Source organism: Poecile atricapillus, chromosome 7 (genome assembly GCF_030490865.1).
Source record: "Poecile atricapillus isolate bPoeAtr1 chromosome 7, bPoeAtr1.hap1, whole genome shotgun sequence".
NCBI lineage: Eukaryota > Metazoa > Chordata > Aves > Passeriformes > Paridae > Poecile > Poecile atricapillus.
In genome coordinates, this window is record NC_081255.1 from 16,250,442 (window position 1) to 16,272,440 (window position 21,999).

General features: G+C 35.1%; 1 protein-coding gene across 5 annotated transcripts in view; it reads right to left on the reverse strand.

Moving 5' to 3' along the window:
• Positions 1–2,122: 2,122 nt before the first annotated feature.
• Positions 2,123–21,999, reverse strand: part of PTBP2 (polypyrimidine tract binding protein 2) — a 47,071-nt gene continuing 27,194 nt past the window's right edge. For 2 of the 5 annotated variants that reach the window (XM_058842667.1, XM_058842671.1), the window contains 9 exons: positions 19,489–19,653; positions 19,302–19,412; positions 12,493–12,688; positions 6,542–6,696; positions 5,096–5,129; positions 4,556–4,648; positions 3,957–4,173; positions 3,777–3,854; positions 2,123–3,641 (listed from right to left, as the gene is read on the reverse strand). In XM_058842667.1, the coding sequence (XP_058698650.1) occupies positions 3,509–3,641; positions 3,777–3,854; positions 3,957–4,173; positions 4,556–4,648; positions 5,096–5,129; positions 6,542–6,696; positions 12,493–12,688; positions 19,302–19,412; positions 19,489–19,653 (1,182 nt within the window). In that variant the 3' untranslated portion in view covers positions 2,123–3,508. The remainder of the gene's footprint in view (positions 3,642–3,776; positions 3,855–3,956; positions 4,174–4,555; positions 4,649–5,095; positions 5,130–6,541; positions 6,697–12,492; positions 12,689–19,301; positions 19,413–19,488; positions 19,654–21,999) is intronic. The other 3 variants (XM_058842668.1, XM_058842670.1, XM_058842669.1) reach the window with 3 other exon arrangements.

Below are 21,999 nucleotides of genomic sequence, written 5' to 3' on the forward strand. Positions count from 1 at the left end.
ACATTATCTGATCAAAGAATAATTTTTGTGCTTCTCCAACCAGACTTCTCCAACACTGATCCACCAGAGAAAAATGTAACAATTTACAAAGGAATGAAAATCAGCAACTGCCCTCCAACAAAATACCAGAATTATTTTAAAAATCTGAAACTGAGTTTGGAGAATCACTGAGCCCATGGTAAAGTTTTACTAACAATCTGAAAACTCACATTCCATGGAGTGTAAGAAGTTATTCATGAATCTTATTTTTAGTAAAATTTTAATAAAAGTGATGCTTTTCACATTCTGAAGAGCTAAAAATACAGAAACTTATTTACATTTTATAACAACAAAAAATGTACAAATTACTATACAAAATGCAGTACCATGTCATGAAAAACAAGTTTTTTGAAAGTTCTAGGAGTTAGGACATGACTAAGTCTGTATTTTCTGAAGAGATACCACTTTAAAGACTAAGTATTCATAACTGAAGAGTGATTTTCTTCAGATTAATAAAAAATGCTTTCATGACAATTATGACTGTCATTACTTTTAATTTTGGCTGATATAAATATAACTTCATAATAAAAGCTGCTGAATTTATAACAAGTCAAACCCAATATATACTCTTTCCCTTGAGGTTTTTGCCACAGAAATTTTCAAAATGAGAAGAGTATAGAAACTTCTTTTTAAGGAAATAAGCCTGGCAAGAAGTAAGTTACCCTTTTATAAACCCCTATATTTGTACACAATCAGACAGTGCAGATGTTAACAGTTATTTCAAAATTACACATATGGCAGTTACTGTATGCTATCTGATACACGTTTTAGAGTGGAAATAATTCAGCACAAGCTGAACACACAGAATGGCAAATTTCAAGTCACATTTCTAGTTGAAACACACAAGCACATTCTGATACACAAAAGGAAATCTGACACACTTTTATTTTAGAAAAATATGGGACATCATATTGTACAGATGAAAAACGTAACAGATCAGCTCAGTCAGACCCTTAACTACTGCTTAAATCATTGGAAATAGTCACATCTGTGAGTCTGGGTGCTTGAGTTGTAAAAAGATGCTGATTCACCAGTTTTGAGTATGGATGAATAGGATTCTACCAGCACTTCAGATTGGGTGATCACTGCAATACCTGGAGTATAACTTAAATCATATATTGGGTGTAATTCTGATAAAATGCATTTTATTTGATATACTGATACTAATGCAAGCCCCTACATTATACCATGACCTTCAAAAGCTGATAGCTATTTACTGATTTGAAAGCCACCCAAAGGAAGACATCAGTTCACAAAGTATTCTGACATCAATGTATCTACAGTAGCTGTACTTGACTTTCAACATCATTGAAAAATTCTTTGATTTGAACGCTGACAGCTTCTACCACTCCAGGATCATTCAGTTACTCTTAAATGGCAACTATTTCTAATCAAAAGGGAAAAAAACCCCACAACAATCAGTTCAAAGTAATGTAAAGGAAAACTACTGAAGTGCCCAAACTGTTCTAATATTCATTTGAACCCATGACTCTGAAAAGGTGAAGCATCCTGTTCTCAAACATGTATGGTCCATGGATCTCATGTGAAATCCTTTGTTACTTTCACCCATGAGTGTACTGTATGATTAGTAGAAAATCTTTAGCAGACACAAAAAAATGAAAGATGAAACTTGCAGCAAGAGAGCATGGCAAACCTGAGAGATCTATTAGTGCATAAATCTGCTTAAAAACTAAAAAGATAGAAAGAGAGAGCTAACAAACTACAATAAAAGTTATGTCTTTAAAGCAGTAAGTTATAACAGGGTGGGAAATGTTTAATTTGCACATATGCCTGCAAAGGGGTCTCTATCTGAAAATAAGAGTTGGTATTTTTCACAGCGTCAAATTTATGGTAAAAAGCCATACATAGTAGTTTTTAATATTATGCTTTTCCCACCCTGGCAGAGAATAAACATGAATTTGGAAGCACAGTAGAAGTGAAAAACAAAGAAGAGGAGAGATAGAAAGCAGCAGAGAAAGACAGAAAAGGTGAATACAGAGCTACAGAAGTGTTTATTGAGCATGCTACAGAGGTAAGCAGAGTACACACAAAATGAAATTAAACAACCATCAAACCTCCCAACTTTGTTAGAAAATTAATTTTTAATTGTGCCACTTCCAAACTATACTGAATTTTACAATTCTAGAGATGTAAAAACTCAACTAATAGAAAATATACATGACCTTTTTTTTCTACATAGATAACAGAATCTATGAATCTTCAAACTAAGTACATCAATTTCAAAAAGTATTGGTCATTTAAACAGAATCAAGGTAACAGTTCAGACTGTCAATGAACTGCTTTCAAATTAACTGGATCTGCAGATTCTGAGCCATGTTTATAGTAAAGTCAGATCAATTTTTAAATACAAAATATTTTGAAGAGATTTATTAAAACTGAATATTACAATGCAAGGTAAATTAAGACTAAAGGCACATAAACTTTGGTCCCACCTGGTTGTCAGTTTTAGAAAACTGCCACAAAATTTCCTGCAAGCATTTGCAGCAAACTTTCTTCATCATTGAAAAATACATGCACCATTTCCTGAACTAGCTTGACCAGTCTGTACATGCTCAGAAATCCACAACCATATTCCATATCTTAATTACAAACTAAAGATGGCAATATATATTGAAATGCACGTAAGTCATGTCAACTTCAAAAACATCTACGAAAAATATTCAGCCACAAACAAGACATTACTTAGTGCTGACATTTATATGATACATCCCACAAGAGTGTGTATAAAAGGTTAAGATTCCACAATGCTTTTCACATAGGGCTCAAAGTCACAGAAGTCACTTTTTGTCCTTTAATAAATTAATATTCTGTACCTTGTTAATTTTAACTAATGCCTACATTCATAACTGAATCTAGACCAGAACAATGAAATACAAAAGGCCTTTTTTAGAAAAGAACACAAAAAAAGTAGCAAAAATCAAATAAAATCATTTTACTCTTTCAGCATAATGCATCTTATCCAATTAAAAAGAAAAATAAGTGACAAGCCAGCAGGTAAAGAAATCTATCAAACAGGAGAAAACAAAAACTTAACCTTTTTACACACCCCTGCCTAAACATATTTAAATTATCATGTAACAATGTGCCCCAGACAACCAAATTTGCTTTTTACTACTTATGCAATTCCAGCAGTACTAATTTTCCTTTTTAAGGCACGTACGTCAACTAAGTTGAAAAAATGTGGTAATAACTTGAAATCTTTTAAACAAAACAATGGTTTATCTAAACAACAGTTGAACAGTTGAAAAGCAGTTATTATCACTGCCTTTTTTTTTTCTTTTTTTTCCTTTTTTTTATTATTCTTTTTTAAAACAATCAAGGAATGATAACAGCATGAAAAAATTAAAAAAAAAAAAACAGAAGACAAACTCTGGTCCCCACTTTCCTGATCAGTCAAAAGGTGACAACACCAAACAATGCAATACACCTTCATTCTCTATCTGCCTTTTTAAATAGTTGACTTAGAGAAAGAAACTCTCAGATGGTGACTTTCTCCCAGATTGTAATTGTGAAGATCAATCAAAGCCTGAATAGCTTCTTCTACTGTTGACATCTGAAGAAGTGCCATCTTGTGATCTCTTCTGAAACAAAATAATGGAATTAGGAACTTGAACACTACAGGGGCTGCTCCTGATGTTTGCTATCTGATATGTACTTTTTCTTAATATGTGCTGCAAAACTCTTTGTTTAGAGCTATGTGCAGAAAAGCTACTTACTGAAAAAATTTAAATGCTTTCACAGTGCCTCCAGTGTTAGCAAACAATGTGCGTAGATCCTCTTCTGCTACTGATGGCCTACAGACAGGAAGAAAATAAGCATAAGCAGGAAATCATTAGTCAGTTCAGTGTGCTGTGACTCACATAATTATTATCAGCTTACTGGCAGTGAACACTTACGGAATATTGGACAGATGAAGCGTTGCAGAAGGAGGGAATATATTTTGAAAGTTTTTTGAACCAGGTTTCTTGAAGCGGTGCAAAGGTGAATTACCAAAATCTTTAGTCAGCCCTTGGTCATCAAGTCCCTCTCGAGGTAGTTGAACTGTCTGATGTTTAGAAAGGGTAACCCGAATAATCTTTCCATACATTTTTTGTCCATTAAGATGGCTCATGGCTGAAAAAGACAAGTTTACTCAATTGAGTGCTACTTTGCAATAGCTTGTGGTACATCACACAGGCATGGAAGAAAAACGCTCAGCAAATCAAAGGGGCAGTGTGCTAAAGGACCGGAATCAAGAACTAGGTCTGCAGACTCTTTGTCAATATTTAATTTTATTTAGGGATCATCATGTTTGATTCAGCTGTTGAATTCATTTAGGGTATTCATTTAGGTGCAGACCTGGAACACAAGTGCATGCAAAAAGATTCTGGATGCGGTAGATAACCGGGATAAGAGACAGACTGACAAATGTAAGACATTTATTTCACCTGATCTTACACAGCCTAATTTCAAAGTACTTGGATTAATGGGAATATAAACAGAAAACTAATCTTACCCAGCTGTGACTGGTTTCCATCAGCCATCTGTATAAGAGCACTATCTTTCTTATTGTATAAAATCTTCACACGCTGCACATCACCATAAACACCTTTTTAAAGTCAAAAGTAACCCAAAAGAAAAAGTTCATTTTAAAGCCAGCCACCTAAGTGAAATATTTTGACATATCAATGGAACATTCAGACAGCAACAAGATCACTCACTCAAACTCAACACACTCACAAATGGATAAAGGAGATAAAGATTTTGAATAGTGAATTTTGAAAAGAATAATTTCTGATAAACCCTCAAAGCTATGTGAATGATATAAAATTAAAGATCATGCAAAATATATTAGCATGCATTAAAAGAAAATCTGTGTCCATGGAGAGATTTAAACAGCAAAAGAAAAATAGCAAAAGATTTACTATTCAACTTTAAGCCAAAGTGCTAGCTACAAATAAGAATTAAGGTGAAACAAAAAAAAAAACCAACCAAACAAAAACCATAAAAACAAAATCAAATCAATAATAAAAGTATAGTGCTAACAATAACATACCGAAGAGGGTAAACAGACTTTGGGGCGTAACCATCTTTAGAAGGAGAGAAGAGCAAGCAGCGTAAGACAAGAAGAGAGAAGAGTCGAGGAAGAGCGGAGATGAACAGATCATCCATAACGAAGGGTGGTTCCCGCAGAATGGTGAGGTGGTCATGGATCATGGTTTCAAGGCGGTTAATTGGGGCAAGTTGGTCCGAGGAACATTTTGTTCAAGCACAGAAGCATGAACATAGGGAATGAAGACAGGGAACGTAGACAAAGACAAGGAGAAGGGCAAGACAGGGAAGGGCATGGGAATTTGGGTAAAGACAAGGAAAGGGAAGTTGAACACACAGGGAAAAGGATGAAATGGGGGAGGGAATACAGCAATGCAGAAGAAAAAAAAAATAAGGAAGTGGGGAACAAAAAAAAAATAAAATATAGGTCAGTACATAGGAAATGCAGGAATTTGGTCAGAAAATGGTTGGTTTATGTACTGTACGAGAAAAACTGAGTAAAATGTAGTCACCCAAGACAAATATGGGTAAAGTACATTCATATCAAGAGTAAACTACATAATTTCATCTCAACATGAAAATAAATTAAAAAAAGCATGCAATAGAAATTTTAAAATTTAAACTTTAACTGCGTAAGCATGGCTGGTTATGAAATGCAGGCAAAATATCTTTCAAAATGGCACTCTGGTCTAAAACATTTTAACATGCAGGACTGTGGATAACAAAATTGTACTAGATGATAAAAAAAAGCTTAATGATTTACAGTGACAGAGGCCAGTTAAAAATGGAACAGCTAGACTGATACAAACTTCCCACATTTCATACCAGCTTTCACAGCCATCAAAATAAATGTAAAGGACAGTAAAAATGAAGAACTAAATTAATCCCTTTAGATTTCAGAGTTAGCGAGAAAGATACAGTTAAGGTGAAAATGCTCTGCCACCACTTTTTTTTTTTAAGACAAATGAGTAACTGCAAAGAAAAAAAATTACTAAGAGAGACTGGAAGAGTGCCTCGTCAAGATCTTTGGGAGAACCTTCAAAGAAAAATGTGTTAGAGTAGTTCACATAAATTAAGACTCAAAAATGTGAGAAACAAGCATGAAATGAAACAGCAAACAATTAGAAACAAAACAGAAATTCTAGCTTACATGATTACAGTTACAAATGAAAGAATAATTGGTATTCAAACACGTAGTAGTTACCAAATTTTTCTTAGAAAAAATAGGTAGCTGACTGTCAAAGGATATTTTAAGTTGTTAGCTACCTAGGAAAAAAAATGTATTTAACAATGGCTTGAAAATAAGCTTTGGGGATTATTAAAAAAACAGCAAAAATACTTTGAGCTTAAAATCCAAATATAAGAGGCCAAATGCAAAGAAATTATAAAATACTAACAAATGAAGTGTGACTAAAGAGGGGGGGAAAAAAAGTAAAATTGTTTCACTTACCTCTTCATTTAAATTGCTAACCAGGAGGACTGTATTGCCACCAGCTGAAACTCCGGGCATTCCCACACGGCCAGCAGCAGCAGCAGCAGCTGCAGCAGCAGCATTTGGAATAGCCAAAGGACTCAGAGCTCCTGGAACAGCTGCAACAGGAAGCCCTAATTTTAAAATAAAGCATATTTTACGAAACACACACAAGTCGTTTAAAAAAAAAAGTTCCTATATCAGTGCTAGTGCTGCATATACCACTCTACACAGCAGACAATCCCGCTGTAAAGTCATCCAAAGGGTTGTGAAATGGGTTGGTAAATTAGAGAAATGTAGAAATTTTTTTTCAGATCAAGTCTGCAAAGTTATGAGGTGTAAAAAGTACTTTCTATTCAAATAACCATTATTGTGCAGCAGAACTGTTTCCACTGCACTCCAAAATGCTTAAAGTGTCTAGTTTATCAAGATGGTCTAAAGTAAATGTTGATTAAATCAGTAAGAATAAACACTAATTGTGCTCTCTGCATAATTACATCCTTATTTCCCATCATCATTTCAGAGACATTCCTCATTTCAACTTGGTGCTTGACTAAACACCCAACAGTGCAGTAGGCCATGTGAAGAGGTTTACACATCTCTCACACCTTAGCATGAGGTGGGAAGGCAACCCTCTAAATTCAAGACTCAACATGCTCTGTGGCTTTAGCAATCCAGTTCTCTGAAGAAGCATGTTACCCTCAGCTAAAGCTTCAGCGGTGCTTTCATGCTTTCTTCTTGAAGGAAACTCAGACCCTGCAGTGAAACGTTGGTTTTGTCTGCTCAGGTCACTGGGGTATGAGTTGAGTGTGCTACTCCCAGGATTCATGAAAGGTTCTTGTGATACATATGCACTATCCATAGTTTATATAGGAACAGCTTTATTTTTTTATTTTTTTTTTATTTGATCAACACTGTATTTGCACATCATGCAGGGTTCAGTAAAAGAGCACTGATATATCAAAATACTTTTCAAGGACAGTACAGCATGACAGATCCCCACCTGAAGGAAATACAACTTATTTTATACTAGGTCAATAGCAATCACTTAAGTTTTAGAAAATGTCAAGCTACCAGGTCCTACTAGAGCATATCCAGTCCTCTAGTATCACTAGACATCTCTCCCTAACCTTAGAAACTTTAAGCCAGTCCAGCATTCTTTGGAATAAAGGAATCTAAAGAAGACTAATGAAGTTTTTATAGTTCTTTCCATAGGTAGGCAGAGCACACCCAAGTAATTTTGCCATTCTTTAAAGGCAAAATTCTTCATAGCATCAGACTCTCCCAGGGCCATTCTTTGATCCCACTGAAGAAGTTAAAAAACAATGATTAATTAACACCATTCCTATAAAAGTCTTTTCAATTATTATCCTTCAAAATTGTCAGCAAGAGTCTCAAAAAGGGGCATTAGCAGAAAGTGCTAACAAAGAATGCCAGCAATGACAGCAAGGGATAAAGCTGTGCAAGCCCTAAGCAGAACAATGCATTTCCAGCTGTAATATTAAACAAATATCTAAATTGTGAGTAACATGTATCAGTGTTTGCTATTTTAAGTAGTTTTTATATAAAATATTTTGATTGTTGTGGTTCAGAAAAATACAGCTGTTGTTTATCCAAAGTTTTTTTTTCCTGTGACATCTGTAGCTTTTTTGGGGTCAGAAGAGGAGGGAGATTATATCTACTGTTTCATATGTGAGGCAAAAAACAAGAAAAAAAAATTGCCTCTAATAATTCATTTGAAACCAGCTCATTTCACACACTAGTAATTTTCTCCTTCTTTCAAAAAACATTAACACTCATTGAATATTGTCCAGTTTATAGTCTCAAAGATTTCCAAAACCTTATTTTATCACAGGTGAGGATGTAATAGATGAATGACTGACAATGCATGCAGGCTAGATCATCTATTTGATTGATATGTTTTTAACCAATTACTTAGCACACACAGATCTTATTTTAAGGAAAGGTCAGACAATTACAAAGCCACAGCAAATATCTGTGGAACAGAACTCTTGGTCTGCAGTCTCCACTGCACTTTGATTTGCCATTCTGATTTAAGCAATTAAAAGTTTTCTAATAAACAAAAATAAAAGCTTCTATTATAAATAAGTTACCATGTAACACACTGTGTAGGACTTGTATGAAACTATTTAGAAATGTTAGCTACTTTGTCAACATGATCAACTAGTATTAGAAGTCTTTGTCACTAGCTTTATTCTAGCTTTCAACAACTACAGATAACAGGTTGTTTTTTTCAGGATATTAATAAAAACATACAAATATTATATACCTTCTTTCTAGGCTTTTGAGGCCTTTCCCTCAATGAGGTTAAAATACAACATGTCACATTATTTATTTCTTCCCAGCTTATTCTTTTGTGTGATTTCCGAAATGCAAATTGCTAATGCCATTTTCATAGTAGGCAAATTGAAGCAATACTAAAAATATATTATGAAATTATGAATATATTATGTGGTTTTCTGTGAAAACCACAGGCACTAGTAATCATCTTAATGCAGGTAAGCAAAACTGACCAAGAACTGGGTTTATGAACCCGTTATGAACCCTTTTCGTGGCTCTGTGTCAAGTAATCACCATCTACTTGTACTGACTAGATCCCATCCTGCTTCCTACAGTTTTGGGGAAGTCAGCAGTTTAAGGTCTCTGCTTAACAGCTTACAAAGCTACAAGAGGTAAATTATAAAGTTCCTTCAACTAAAGTGGAGCATTAACTTCATTCAAAAGGAAATTGAGATATGTCTGGTTTAGAATTAGTGCAGATTTAACCACCAAGACTGACAAGACTTACATCCTGTCACTAAAACTCACACCACAAAATTGTGTTGAACCTAAATCTCACTTTTGATATATGGATTACAGTATACTCTTAGAAAGCCAACAACAAAAATTGCACCCAAGTTTTGTACAAGTTTGCAGCATACAGAAGTGTAACATAAGCAAAAGGAAGAAGTGAGTCCTTACTGCATTTTCTGTCAGCAATCTCATGATATACATATAAAAGATCGGCTACAGCATGAATTTTTACAAGAATGCCATAGGTCCATCTCATGGTATTCTTTTTGAGCATGCAAAAGAACTGGAAGAACAGCACACTAAACTCAAAAGGGAGCTCCACTCTTTCATGGGGAAATATGCCCTCTGAGAATCACATGTGAATAAGGCACAGCAGACACTCAGCATATGCTGAAGACATCTTTATCAACATTACAGAAAGAAATTCTGTATCAATCAGAAGGAAATAAACATTAAGACTGAAAAAATTAGGAAGTTGTTGTTATCATTCTGCCATATTTAACACATCAGTTTGCCAACCTCCATGACTCTCTGAACTTTTAAGTCTTCCCACACTTCTCCTTTTGAGTATCTGAATAAATGTAGCTATAAATTGTATGTACAAGCATCCACTCTGGTTTTTGGTATTTTTCTATCCTTTGTCATCTCATTTACATCATTTATATTTTGTGTGTTTTTACACAGTCAGCAGCCCAGAATGAGAATCCTATTCTTCCATATTCTAACAACCACCATTCCCATTCTGACAATTATCCTAATGACTAAGGTACCAAAAGTACTATGGGGTCTTTCTGTAAAATTTTTCAGCTGTAGAACTCAAATTCTGTAAAAATCAAAAAGTCAACTAGAAAAAAATGAACAATATCAACAAAAAAAAAATCCCTGTACTAACTATCCCCATTTGACAGAGGATGAAGAGTTAACAATATACCAAGCTCACCCCACTGGCCATGAGCAGAGTTAGAAAACGTACCCAGCTCCCTTAAGTCTCTTTTGAAACAATGATTGTTTTTACACAAGAAACAACATGATATAAAATCTTCACTGCTCATCAAAATAAACATGACTGACTTCACCAATGCTCTGAAAATGTTTCACAGCTGCAATGAAAGTCACTTGGGTTGTGTACCTTTTATTTTTCTACTGCTTGGAAAAAAGGTGCATAAATGGAGGTCCACCCAACGAGTATACATTAAAATATTTAACTAGTTATTGTGACCATCATATTCATAAGGTTTTTTAGAAATTATTTTTAATATACACAAAATAATCAGTGATTAAAATCAAAATGCTAGAAAGCTGTAGTTTTGCAGACAAAAACCAAAAGTATCTAAATGACTTTCAGGTCTAAAGTAGTAGACCATAAAGTCCACTAAAGTCACTTGGATAACCGCAGAAAGTACAGTAAACACGGTTAAATATATCCACAGTAATGCAATGATCCAAGCATCCACAGAGTGTGATTTCACCATGCCAAGCAAATTAAACCTATTAATTTGATGCATACTGTAAGTATTATATACAAGGAAATATATCAGTAAGCCTGAGACTAGAAATCAATTTCTCAGGATTCAGGAAAATGTCAGAACTAGTGTTACTGAAGTAACTGCATTTGGCACTGTTTCATAACTCGTGAATCTTTACTCTCTCCTCTCCTAAGTGCCTAATATTGTGGGTCTCGTTAATAAGCAGCTTTACTTTGCTTTTGTCTACTTACTACTCATACTGCAGCCCCAATGTCTACTTTCTAGTCATTACAGGCTGACAAAAGAATTACTAATTGCCTCAAGGGTGTTCCTACAGCACTCATCTCTGTGGTGTCAAAATTCTACATGAACACTCATCCACCTTCCCAATCGAAGCATGAAATGAGAGATTTCGATTTTTAAATTATGGGGAGTTAAAGGAGAAAAAAGAAAATATATTTTAGCTAGTTTTTTCCTGAGACTTTAGATTCTTACAGTATTTTTTACTTCCCAAAACTTTTGCTGTAGCTGCACATGATAATGGAAATGTAAAGTCAAGCAGTCTGGAATTTGGGGGAATTGGCTTTGTGTGTACTTTACAACTAGATATGAAATGTATCCTTCAAGTGACCTGATTTCAGAAAAGGGGCAAATACAGTGCAACACTCAGTATCCCTAGCTACAATATTTACCTCTTCCTGGGCTCACATTCACTAAGTGCCCTCTATCTTTTGTAACAGTGAGCAGAGGCCTCTCTTTCCTACATTAACTCAAACTTATTTCAGTTTGGCCCAGACTGTACAAGAAACTATGAAATCTAAGTTGCTCTTATGTTTTCTTCAGAACAAAAATGGGAAATCATGAAAGAAAAAAAAACATAAGAAAAAGACTAAGTGGGAAGAACAATGAACACAACATAATAAATCAGCTTTTATAAAAGTAATGATTCTATATCTGAGTGCTATTACATTTTAAAGAGTGAAAGGTGTTCTCACCAAAAAACAATTTGACAGGAGTAGGAGTATGCATTGATTATTTAGGTAATAGTCAGAAGATAGATATATCTGTACCTTTCTCAGAGCATTTAATCAACTTCTGATGAACTCAAAGGCTGACAGGATATATAGAACTCATATAACATAGCGCTAGAAGTACAACTACAGATTTTTTTTCTTTTATTCACAAAAACTTCAGGTAGCACCACAGGGTTTGGGTATTTTAAGCAAAAAGCATAATCTTTCCTCTTTGAAGGAAACCAGCAAAATGTTAGTTTTGTAATCTGATATTACAAATAACCATTAGCATTAAAGAAATCCTGCAAATCATGTTATGTCTCTCCTACTAGGTGGGAAGGTGGGCAAGGTGGCCACAGACAGGAACACATAAAAGAGGGAAGGACAGATTTTGACATACAAGCTGAACTAACTTGACTTTTTCTAATACTTCGTGCATTTGTCATTTTGTCATGCAAGTTTTCATTCATTTTTTGCACTTCTAAAGACAATATAATTATATCACTACAATTCAGACCACAATACAGAATGAACTCTTAATGGGCCTTTGGACTCTACTGTAATTGAAGCTGTTAGAAGGATTAGTGAATATTTTCATGAAGTGGCTTTGCAATACAGAAGAATGTCAACATCATACCTAGAAGAGAGGTCTCCTTTGCAAATGCTGCCGCAATAGCTGGGTCCAGCGTTGGCTGTCCATCGCCAGATGGAAGGTCAGGACGAGTGTAGTCCCTGCTCTTATCGTTGTTGTACTTGACATTCAAATTCACCAATTTGGAAAAATCAATTCTTAGGGTACAGCAAGCATTATAGATATTTTGACCATCTAAGGCCTGAAAAAAAAAATAAATCACAATTTATTTAAAAGACATGATACCAGTTGGTTGCACAAGGTTGGGGTTTTTGGTTGTTTTATTTTTTACAAGGTCAGTGTATAGATCTGTCTTACTGTCTAGCTTAAAACCAATTAAAATGCATTAACCTCTCAACATGATTTCAGGAAGCTCCATGTTCCCTTCTTACCTAAAAACTGTTTTTATGCACCAAAGTGGCAAGGGACATTTTAACACTGTCAAACTTAAATTTTGTCTGTTGAATATAGCTAATTAACCTGCATTCCACAGCACAGCTTAAATTCTTAAATTCAGACAAACTGCCAAATAGATTTCTCAAAGCAAAAAAAAAATCAAGAGTCTTACATGGAAAATTGACTGAGGAAAAAAGAAAAATCTAGACTTAACTACTATGTTAGACAGCCATCTGTTAAGGCATAATATATACATTATTCCTGCATGTTTTCCTTCTCTCCTTAAAGGTAATTAGTGCCAAAACTGAGAGAAAACCAACTTTAAGTGCTAACCTGATGTTACCAATACTCTTTTTTAGAAATCCCATTTTCACAATTAATTGGTACTTCTGAAAGAATGCCTACTAACATGACACGTAGTACTCCACAGAAACACTGTTCAAAAAATCTAACATATACATACACACACACATATGTATATATGTATATGTTTTCTCCATCTCTGTTATCCACCAGGCAAGTCAATTCCTGGATTTGAGTCCACTTACATTTTGGACATATCCTCCTTTCACTGGAAGCACTACCAGTTAAATATGAGAGACTTAAGAACACTGAAACTTTTGTTACAAAGTCAACTTCTTAGGGAATGCTAGGAAGTGAAGATGCAGCTCAACTTAAAAATTAGCAGTCAATCAAATCATTATGTTAAATATAAAGGTACTAGATATAGATATAGATATATGCTAGAAAAAACAAATAATGTTTGGACTCCATGTTGGACTGAAATGTACCACCTCTGGACCTGAGCTAGCTCTTGCAGTTAGCTGGGTTACATCTGCAGTGAACTTGCTGACACAGTCAGGTTTTCTGGCAGGGCTTACTATTCTGAGCACAAACCTTGTGTGCCTGCTATTTTCATACAGTGATGCATCTGGAAACTGAACATGTTGCAGAAACCCCTCTGCTAGGCCTGGGCCAGCAAGGCTGTCCCCACAAAACATATTATCACACCTGACATCTCCAGGGCTCACTTAAAAGAACTACCACCATTAGCAGTCAATATAAAAGAATTTTTAAATCAATATAATTATTTTGCCATAGCTTGGAAGTGCTAAAAACATACAGGACAAAAAACCTATAGAAACTAGAAAATCTAAGCATTGTATCAACAAATAGCAATTAAAGAGAAACTCCTAAGCTTGAAATTCAGCTTATGAAATGCTTTATACAATACTGCAGAAGCAAAATTTACTGTCCTTATTCATAGAACACAAGCTTAATTAATTAATTCTGTATTGTTGGGGTGGTGGTGGGCACCACTATTACAGCATACACCATTTGGTAGCTCTTTTATACATGGTGACAAAGCAGAATCCAAGACTTCTGTTGGTACTTGGGAAAAGAATATCACTTGAACACACCTAAAAAAGTTTTTATATTGAGAATCTGACATCACTTTTAGAAGACTTCCTACCTTCTAAAATCCATTAAAATATGGATTAGAGGAAGGTCCAAATTATCTAGCCAGAGTTTACTTACTGTCAGATATAATGCCACTGCCCAGCAAGGGAACACCCATTCCCAAAATGAAGAAAACAGATGTGAACAAGACAGAAAGGCTGTATTCTTTAGCTTTGTCAGAATCATGGGACCCATCAAGATTCATACTTTACCTCTATGTGGAATCTGCAGAAATACTGACTTGTGGCTGGCAGAAAGTAGCTAAGTTAACGTAAATATTTTAGACTTAAAATGTAGCAAACCAAGATATATCTGTATTTGTAGTTTCTGGAGTAGTTAATGTTTAAAGGGAGCTATATAAGTAACTAAAATTTCTACTGAAACAGAAAAAACTCCTCTTTCTGCCAAACAAAAGTACATATAAAAGGTACTGCACAAGAGAAATCCCTTGTAGCTGGGACACAGATGGCCTGAAAGAATATCTCAAACCAGAAAGGAAGAAGATGCACTCTTAGTAAATGTAGTGTTAATCTGCACTGTAGTCAAACTCTAGGGGAAGCATTCAAGCACCAGAACCAAAAAAAACCCTCACCCCAACCATCTCTAACAATGCAAGTAAGATTCTCACCAACCAGCATTTTTTTCAAGATTAATTGTTCAGATCTGAAGTCACAAATGTGAATGTGTGTCCTGAGCTCTTACTTGTATAGCAAAAGAATGTGCAACAAACCCTCTAAGACATCCTGAAATAAAAGACACCAGCCATTCACTGCTAGTTAATGTACATACAAGCATCATCTCCAAGAACTGTAGTTACTGCTAAGAAACTTCTCTTTTGAGTATTTATTTCACATGTGATACCATACCACATAACACACAGGCCAAACCAAGGAGATCAAGAATCATGAGACCTTCTATAAATGTGAGTACCATTCTTCATCTTGTCTGTCAGAAAACCCAAAAAACTAACCCAAAGATTTTTAGAAGGACATAAGAGCTAAAGGCATAAAGAACCCCCAAACCCAAGGTAGCAACACTAACAAAACATACTCCAGCTCAAATAAGTACCTCAAAGTAACTGAAGGTCTTATGGTAAGTATCTCTTGGGAGAGATGTGTCCCAAATGCATCCTACAGATATGCATCTGAATGAATGTAATTTCTTTTGAGACCAGTGTCTTAGATACAAGAAGTTTCTGTGGCTAAAAAGTGTATGTAAATACATTCTGTTCTCAAAGATTAACACATTTTATGTGCAAAGGAACTGTTGCTGCACTTCCTGGGCTTTCTGATACAATGCAATCCAGCACTCTCATGTTTACCTGAGCAATACTTATCATTTCTGAGCATAAGTTGTGCTACTTAGAACTAAATATGTCCCCAAAAGCCTAATACAGTAATAGTGGATAACAGCCCTGCAGCTTCTATCTGGAGATGTCCTTTCTTCCATTCTGCAATGACTCCCTGAAGTTCCTATTACATATTTTAGGGCAATGCATATTAGTAGAGATCTTTTGCAGACTGCTACCAGCACAGAGCTACCCTGGAGTTATGAGTAAAACAACTGGAAAGATAACATGTAATCAAACCTCACTGGAATCCTTGAATCACCTGCGGGCCAAGGAAGGATCAATTGGCCAACTGTTAACATAACCTCTAGTGATGTTTTTAAAACCCATGCTGGGTCAAGATGACTGGTGTGCTCTACACATGAACACCTAAGTTAATTGTCTATAGATGAGTCATTAATAATAATTTTAATATCCAAGATTTGACAAGAATACTTCCAGTACATTTGTACAAAGCCAACGCTCTGAATTGGCCAGCTTCTCAGGCAGAAACACCAGCACTCTAATCTCTCCATGGTATACCAAACCACTGGTGTCCCAATATTTAAGTCTGCTGCTTATGCTAAGAGTACTCATCATTTACGATGAAAAGGGGCTATTTTTAATGCTTAGAAGATCTCCATATGCATACAGGTATCTCCAGACAAAACCTTTATTAGCAGAAGCACAGCAGTTCAATGTGCTCTACTCTTGCCCAGCCTCAGTTATGGTCTCCACCCCTGGCTAGACTGCTGCACTATACAGAACCTGAAGTTCCCAATCTTCACCCAAAGAACCTGTAATGATCCAACTTGAGGGTGATGATGAAAAAAGTATTGGTGGAGCCACTATCTACTTTTTCAGGAAATGAATTTCTTACAAAACAAGTGGAGTAAAAATGAGGTTTTTCACTAGTCTCTCATTTAAATTGCAAGAGATCCCACAGGGATAGTGGCTTCATATTGCGCATTCTTGTCAGTGTCACTGTTTTCTCAGAACTTTGAAATGCATAGCATCTCTCCTTGGTACTTACATCACTTGAGTTTTTCAAATTGCTCTTTAACTTCCTTAATAAGTCTTCAATTTCTATTAAGGCCACATTCTGATTTCCTGTGATGAGGGTGGCCAGAAAATTAAATTTCCCCATTATCTTCTACAGTAACTTGGATGGAAAACAAATTGAAAACTTTTACTCTTTTACCATGTGTTTGATCTTGACTCCAATGCAACTTAATTGTAGCCACCATATCATCCTGCTTCTACTTCCAAATATATTTAAACTGAAGGGGTTTTTTTCCTATCACCTGACTGCGTCTTTAAGTGTTTTTGTTCTGGTGGCACTTCACATTTTATCACAGTGGCTTAACCATAAGAACTGTATTTTACTCTAGTTCATGAGGGTAGTGGAGAAATCAAACCTTCCTTCCAATTTAGCATCCCTCAGTAACTGCAGTTGGTACCACTCTTAACATTTCCTATATTTACACACAGATTGGTTAAAATATGAAACTATAAACATAAGACCATTTCAATTTGACAACAAGGCCATAACAACACTCTGACAATGACTGCATATACAAGAGACACTTGTTCAATGAAGTTTAGTCATTCCCACACAAGATACTACAAGTGAACAGGTACCCTAATCAAAAACATGCGAAACTGGAGAAACAAATATATGCTGGGTTTTTTTTAATACCAATAGCATCCCGAAAGTTTGTCTGAAGTTAACAACAGCAAGAGATTCTTAGACTCCTTTCACATTTTTACATACCTCATCCTTTCATTTTTAACTTTTTTATAATACATTCCTAGAATTATACTGATAGCTTTCATATCACTACAGCCCATTTTGCAGATGTCATTTTTCCATTAAATTGCCTGATAATATACATGATTCAAAAAACAAGGTCAAAAGATTTAACACTTGATGTCATACTTTGCATCAGAAAAGCACTTTAAAAGCAGCAGTAACATCTACTACTGAAAAATGTCTTTCCAAAGACAAGTCAAGCCTGAATTACAACCTTCTGTAACAAACACTTATAGCATCCAACTATTTATCAAATATTTCAAATATAAATCAAAATATCTACAACTGATTTCTACAGAACTTGTAGGCTAAGATCTAGTTTCTGTACCACTGTTTTAAACTTCCATACCATCCATACAAATTCTTAAGTAGTACAGTGATATATTTGCATCTCTCTCTAGTCTGAGGCATAATCTAATATTTGATATTGTTTCAACTCTGGAAAGGACATCCCTAATTTAAATTGTGTTCCATATCTACATATATTTCCAGACTGCTTTTCAGGAGTAGATTACCTTAAAGTGGACCACCATAAATCAAGCTGCAAATAGCCTCTCTTGTTTTTCTCAATAGCATAAAAGCTTACACTCTGCTTTTTGAAAACATGCTTAATTTTTTGTGATTCCCTGTCTTGACCATCTTGCAGTTTTTTACTCAATGCCCAGTATTTTGTTTGGTGATAGGGACAAAAATGATCACCCTCCACCACTTAAAAAAGTCTTTATTTCAATGTAGTCCTCATTCTTTACAACAGGAAATTTAGCCCATTTTTATCTTTCCTCTACTAAGAGGAAAATTTTCCAACTTAGCCTGAGGTGTGAGCTTTTCACTTTTGTGAAGTTCTCAGCTAGTCTGTCATCTACAGGCAATAAGCACTTGCTATGCTGCCAAGCAACACTTAACCAGCACATCAATTTTAATCAGCCTTCCTCAGACTCAGGACTGCATGTGAATGTTTGAAAATATAAACTTATTCCATTAATCTCTTGAAAATTATAATAATAATAATAATAATAGAAATCTCACCTTCCCCTTTGGTTCAACTTTTCTACTGCCACAAATCTGAACATATCCCATTCAATTAATTCAAACTATCTGGTCTAGGTGACATGCTGTTGATCTTTGCCATAATTTATCCACAGGCTCTCTCCTGCTATAATGAATAAAACCAGCTACCTGCTCTTGCCTCTCCTACCCAGAATAGGAGAGTTCCCTATAAAACAAAAGCAAGATCCTGCTCACCCATCACTGCTGCAAAGCTTCTGGTCACATGGTAAATCGCACTCTCTCTTCTGGGCATTTATGATTACAAATAAGTTTATATTTTCTTTTTTAAGGATACTATACCTAAATACTTTCACAAATCTGTAACTAATCCACAAATCACATCTTTGTATGGATGCTTAAAAGTACCTGACAGCAACAATCCAAAGGGGTTACTAAATTTACTGCTAACAGTGAATTAATTATGCATCACCTTGACATCCTACATTCTCACTTCTGGTTGACATTTTCACTATTGAAGTCTCGCATATTATTTCATCTCTGAGCAGTCTTACTAAAAATATTTGTTTGTACAAATGTCTAAAATAGCTTAGACACAGTATCCATAAACGTACTACCATTAAACACTGGTTTCACATGGTATAAAAACATACATACTATATAGTAACTTCCACTTATTTTTTTTGATCTCAAAAAATTCCCACGTGGTGGTGGAGTATGACACATTATTATGGCAGTACTCTGTCAGATCAACATTTTACAAATGTTGGGAGTACAGGAAGATCTCTAGCATTAAAGAAGAACTATACTTACTTGTTTTGCTTGCTGTGCATTTACTGGATCACCAAACTGAAGTAAAGCTTGAAACTGGTTATTCTTTGTGAATGTGATTATCTTCAATACAGCACCAAATTTAGAGAATATCTGTCAAAAACATGGTACAGTTTTACACAGCTGTTTCTCCCAATCATAGCACAAGCTAAAGTGAAATTTCACTTACCTGATGAAGAACATCCAGGGTTACTGGATAGTACATGTTGTCAATAATTATTCTGAGTACTGGACTCTGAGCTGGAGTCACTGCACTCTCACTAACAGTGGTCCCACTAATGGGAGCGTTTGATGCCTGCACAGCCGTCACTGCCTGAAGAACAGCCTGGGCCCGCTTAAAAAAATATGACAGAAGAGAGATTTTCTTAACATTTCAAGAGAATAGCTTGAAATTAATTAGAAATATTAAAAAACTCCAAAAGCACAAAACAGTCCACTTATTTAAAACTCAGAGCTAGAAACATAACACAACATTAAGTGCAATGCAGTCTGACTCTGTGGAAGAGCCAATAAAAACATCAATGCTTATGTCACATTAATGAGGGGCTTCGATATCAGTCTTTCTAGTAGAAAGCTTATTGCTCTACTAGTAAGGATAAAGAAAGTGAGGATTTTGTTGGTTTCAAGATTCTTTCCTTTACAGGAAATAAAACTAAACAAACCCACAAACTACCACCAAGGAAAAGCCCCAATCCTACAGAAAGCAGAGGTACTAATCCTACATTCAAAAGGTATCTCAGCTAACATTTCATTGCCACTTTAACTATGTAGAAGGCTCTAATCGGAAGGGAAAATTTTAAACACCTCCAAAATTCTCAGTTTTAACACAATGAAATAATACACAAGACTAACAGATGCCAGCAACTAGTATCCAGAGAGGTAAACAAACTGGTGTCTCTTATCCACCCTCTGTTCTAAAAAGAAAAACAAAATCCTCTGCATATATGGGGAGTTTTTTTGTTGTTTTTCAACACAAGCAAGGGGGTGGGGGGAGGGGGCGGGAAAGACCTGGTGAACATCAGTTGGGAAAACAAAATTTACCACTACATTTAACATTAATTACTGTAATTGTGTAAAAATGTCTTTTGATTACACTTCTTTTGCCTAATGTATGAAACACACAACTTTCAAAGATGGCTAGATACTTGGCTGAGTTGCATAATCATTTCCTACTCTTTCTATAAGCACATATCAATTAAACATCAGTCCTTAGAGTGACTGGAAAAGTTTAAACTGTATAACCCAATGAACTACAACTTGTGAAGTCAATTTTAACGTATGACCCTTGTCAGCACTATCTATACTTATACATCATACTTTGTTCCATTAAAATTAATGTGAATACATGAAGGAATACAGGATTAAACAATGGTAAATATTAAAATTCTCAAGAGCATTTTGTCAAACAAGTTCAAAATAAAATCTAGCATCATACATAAGTAGCCAATTTGAAGATATTTAAGTAGTTTGTAACACTTTTTTCTTATTTTTGAAAAATTGAAACTAACTTCAAAAGATCAGATACACCACCCAAAGTACACTTATTTCTAAATGCTGCAGTGTCTGTGCAGAAAGACTAAACCCATGCATTTATGACAGGCTAATGATTAAAAAGAAGCACAGTTAGAAGTCATTCTAGTCTCAATTCTCCTGTGTCTTGATAATGCAGTTGTAAGAGATAGTTGCTGTGTATCAGAGTTTAAATGCTCATCTCCATGTTCTGATGTCTCAAAGGAAAAGAATTTTCATGGAATTGTAAAACTGAAATGAAAATTAAAAATAGTCCCTTTCCAAACTGTTTATTCAGAACCAGCTCATTCTGAGCATATAAGCAAAAATAATCTCTGAAGCTACTATCACTGAGCTGTCCACAGTGACACAGCTTAATGGAACCTTTCCAGCCAAGGCTTGGGTGCTTAAAGTAGCCCTTTGTTAAATAACTTTTTTCCTGTGTTCTTTTTAACTAAGATAATTGCACATTTCTCTTATTCTTTTATTCTGTCTTTCCAGTTATACATACTAACATTCCAACATCTTCACATCTTCCTGCCTGAATATCCAGAAAAAGACAATTTCAAATGAATTTGGGTCGATGAGAAAATATTTTAATCTGATTTGAATGCTAAGTATTGAGTATCAAAAAAAATACTACACTACAAGCAATACCTTGCACTATATTTTTTCTTACAGAAAAAATGATGCCCAGCCATCTTTATTTTATAGAATGCTTCATGAAATAATAGTTCCAGAATGCTTACTACCAACTATTTCTATTATTTAGCTCTAATTAAAACTCAAATTAAGTTCTGGAAGACTTGGAATATAGGCTAAGATGGGGTAGTACTATGCACAGTAGCATAAACGCTGCTGAAAAGTCAGTATATCCTATAGGTTGAAAAGGTGGACATATGAAGCACCAGATGAATATCAGCAGAGAAACCAGAGGACAACATAAGACAACATTTCTTAAGGAAGTATGTCCATCCACTGTAAGTGAAGACAGAATTCATCCCCTACTCTATCAAAGGAGTTGATAAGGAGATAAAATTAAGGAGTTTATTTTTCTTTGTAACTGATATTTGGGGGGGGTGGGGAATCTCTATTAAAAAAAATAAATAATAAAATATTCTAAGGAACAAGACCATTTAGAAAGACCAACAGGAAATTCAACACTATACTT